Source organism: Morone saxatilis, unplaced genomic scaffold (genome assembly GCF_004916995.1).
Source record: "Morone saxatilis isolate NCDOM2014 unplaced genomic scaffold, NCSU_SB_2.0 Contig0, whole genome shotgun sequence".
Classification (NCBI taxonomy): domain Eukaryota; kingdom Metazoa; phylum Chordata; class Actinopteri; family Moronidae; genus Morone; species Morone saxatilis.
Genome location: NW_023339650.1, coordinates 19,786,443 through 19,789,890, shown reverse-complemented (window position 1 = coordinate 19,789,890; position 3,448 = coordinate 19,786,443). Strand labels below are relative to the sequence as shown.

The 3,448-nt window shown below is 49.7% G+C and overlaps 1 protein-coding gene across 1 annotated transcript; it reads left to right on the top strand.

Moving 5' to 3' along the window:
- Positions 1-277: 277 nt before the first annotated feature.
- Positions 278-3,133, top strand: LOC118340223 (transmembrane protein 200C-like). The gene is made up of 4 exons (XM_035678123.1): positions 278-428; positions 508-721; positions 828-1,009; positions 1,212-3,133. Exons 1-4 carry the CDS (start codon positions 322-324, stop codon positions 2,347-2,349), a joined length of 1,641 nt encoding a protein of 546 aa, XP_035534016.1. The 5' UTR covers positions 278-321; the 3' UTR covers positions 2,350-3,133.
- The last annotated feature ends 315 nt before the right edge of the window (positions 3,134-3,448 follow it).

Sequence of the window (3,448 nt, the reverse complement as noted above, 5' to 3'; positions counted from 1 at the left end):
TTCAGTCACTTTGTTGTCGTTTTGTCTCTTTGTCGTCGTTTTGTGTCTTTTTGTTGTCGTTTTGTGTCTCTTCATTATGGTTTTCAGTCACTTTGTTGTCGTTTTGCCTCTTTGTTGTCATATTCAGTCTCTTCGTTTTCATTTAGTTTTTTTTGTCAAGTTAGAAGTCAAAGCTAAATGAATGAATTAATAATTAAACACATAATCTCTCTCTCTCTGTACCTATGTCTTTCTCTTACAGGAAGTTGCTGACTGAGCCCAGGTGAGGTGGCGGCGGGCGGGGCTTAGCCTGCTGAGCCACCGTCTGATTGGTGGGTGGTGATGATTGCAACCGGCGGCCTCCTGCGGATCAATGCACGGCGACAGGACTCACTGAAGTCCAAAACACACAAAGCACACACACACAAGAGGAAGACCAAGAAGAAGAGGTAACATGCCCACACAGACAGTCCTTCAGGGATGATGTAATCTGTCAGTATATGATGATGTCACTTCCTGCCCCCTCAGGAGGAGTGAGGTGGTGGTAGTGAAGGGGAAGTTGAAGCTGTTTTCAGTCTCGGGTCTCGTGGCGGCTCTCGGCATCCTGGTTCTGCTGGTGGGCGTGGTCATGGCAGCTCTGGGTTACTGGCCTCGAGACGGGCTGTTCTTCAGTACTCGGCCACAAGAGGGCGCCACCATGGCCTCAGTGTCCTCTGGCGGCTCTACACCTGCACCTGCTGACGCTCAGGTGACACCCAGACCTGTCTGACCTTTGTTGGCAGTTTGAACTCTTTAGGGGCAGGTTTAATTTAACATTTTGTTGAACTTCCGTCTTTGGCTGTGTCCAGGGAGGAGGGACGGGGGAGGATCTGGAAGGAGATAAAGCAGACAGCAAAGGTGGAGGTAGAGGAGATGAAGGAGGAGACAGCGGTGATGAAGAGGGAGGAGGTGATGATGTTTTTAACCGGACAGAAACCATCAACGGGACCCAACAGCTTCCACAAGGCTTTCTGGAGGATTTTCTGGACAGGTAAATAAACTCTTCTGTCAGGCGGGGGGGCCACAGTCCTGCAGTAGGTTCTAGTGCTTCTGTAGGATATTGTGGTAGTCCTGTCCTGCAGGTATTTGTACTCTGATTGGTTGTATGAACTGTCCCTGCAGGTATCTGTACTCTGATTGGTTGTCCCTGCAGGTATCTGTACTCTGATTGGTTGTATTAACTGTCCCTGCAGGTATCTGTACTCTGATAGGCTGAAGGTCTTTGGTCCTCTCATCATGGGCATTGGGATTTTCCTGTTCATCTGTGCAAACGCCGTCCTGCATGAGAACCGTGACAAGAAGACCAAAATTATCAACCTGCGGGACATTTACTCCACCGTCATCGACCTCCACAGCCTCCGAAAACCCAACGCCTCCTCCACCCACCGCTCCTCCACCAATCCCCTCAACGGCCTTGTTAACTACGTCCAATCAAAGAGCCTGGAAACCAAACCCAGGGCATACCCCGCCTCCCTGATGAACAGGAAGGAGGGAGGGGGTGGAGGAGGAGAAGGAGGAGGTGGGCCGTTGTCTCGTCAACCATTTCCCGACAGCAGCAGCAGAGCAGGAGGAGGAGGTGGTGGCTGTGATGGAGAAGGAGGAGACACAGTGTTCAGTATCTACCAAGAGCAGCCAAACACTCATCCTCCTCCCCCCTCCTCCTCACATAGACTCTCCCTCCCCCCCAGCTTCAGCCCCCCTCACCTCTCCACCTGCTGGATCTCCCCACAGAAGGACACGCTCAGCACCTTCACCTTACCCCTGCGTCGGCCACAACCCCCTGCTCCACACAGGAGGCATTCAGCTCGGGCGAGGACAGGCTGGGGCTGGGAGGGGGGCACGAAAGGACAGAAGGAGCATAAGAGGGATGGGGGAGGCCACAGACAGGAGGAGGAGGAGGAGATGTATACATGTGCACCACCTCCTCTGTGCTCCTCAACTCCTCCCCTGCTCACAGCCCTCCAGGGTTCATCAGCAGCTTCCTGCAGCTCCTCCAGTGTCCACAGGGAGGCACCAGGAGGCTCCCAGGCCCTGCTCCTCTCCTCCTCACACCTTTCACTCTCCTCCCTCTCTCACCTGCTGTCCTCCTCCTCGTCCACACCGGCTCCCTCCTGCAGGAGGCGAAGCCTGCCAACCTCCAGCAGCACGACGGGTTACAGCAAACTGCCGCACAGAGAGGACGAATCGTTTGAGTCGACTGAGGTCACAACATCACACCATGTGACATCACAAGGCACGGAAGTGACGTCACACAGGAAGTACTCCAACAGGGAGAAGCTGAGGATGATCTCCCAGGTGGATTCTGGTCTGAGGCAGGAGGAGGAGGGCTGAGGAAATGGGACGACCAATCAGGAGCTGACTTAATGATTGACAGCACAAATCTGAAGTCACAGGACTTTTTAATGACATCAGCATCACATCAGGAAGGACTGGAAACAGGAAGGAAACAGGAAGGAAAATAAAGAGGAAGGACGCATTTACAACATGAAACTTTATGTCCATTGAAACTGTGAATCGTGCTGAAGGATGAGTAAAGGAAGTGGTGGAATCGAGGTGGAAGTGGTCGTTGTAGCAATAAGGAAGTCTTCCAGCACAACATTAAATGAAGCATTAATCAGCTCGTTAACTGACTGCCTGCTTATTAAAAAGACGTGGGAATGTTTTTATACCAAATCATCACATGTTGATGTGCCCTACAATTATGTTGTATCATGTTTCATCTGTTTACATGGAGGTTCCCAAACTGGGGAAAGGGGCCAGAGGATGAGTAGATCATGTCAACACTTGAATTCTTCTGTACCTTGACAAGAATTTGTTTTTATTCAAATGAATAAACTGTGACCCCAAAATGCTTACGATCATTCCATCAGTTCAATATCATATAATATATAAACATATGTTTGGGCCATGATTTCCATCAGCATGTAACTGTAAACAATAAATACAAATATGGTTGAAGTGGAGCAGTTTCAACGTCCTCCTGAAGTGAAAGTTGTAGCTACACAACGTCTTCCACTGAAAACTGAACCTGCTTCAACTGAACAGCACAACGGCCAATCAGACGATGAGAGTCCATCTGCTCTGTCTGGTTGGCTTGAACTGTAAAATGTTCATCAGTAAATCCAAATAAAGCACATTAACGTCAGCTTTGTTGTCAGATCTGTATTATTGCTTATTGGTCACTCGCCGTTTGATCCAGTATCCACTGCTACCAGTACGGTCTGATATTCGCTGCTGTTTCAGAACCTTTTCGACAGTATCAGAGAGATGCAAACGCTAAAAGACAACGCAAATGCTAAAAGACGCACATCTTCATTTGGGCCCCTAACTGCGAATCAAGTTTACCATCTGTGATAATAAAGTGATTGAACCTGAGCACCTGGGATCAGAGAGGACCAGCAGTCTTAACAGGTGAAAAGGAGAACAGGTG

Excerpts from the sequence above, each read along its gene's own strand:
- LOC118340223 (XM_035678123.1), top strand. The coding sequence starts at position 322 with ATGATTGCAACCGGCGGCCTCCTGCGGATCAATGCACGGCGACAGGAC. Across the intron at positions 722-827 it reads CTACACCTGCACCTGCTGAC|GGAGGAGGGACGGGGGAGGA; the intron begins GCTCAGGTGACA and ends GGCTGTGTCCAG. Across the intron at positions 1,010-1,211 it reads CTGGAGGATTTTCTGGACAG|GTATCTGTACTCTGATAGGC; the intron begins GTAAATAAACTC and ends CTGTCCCTGCAG.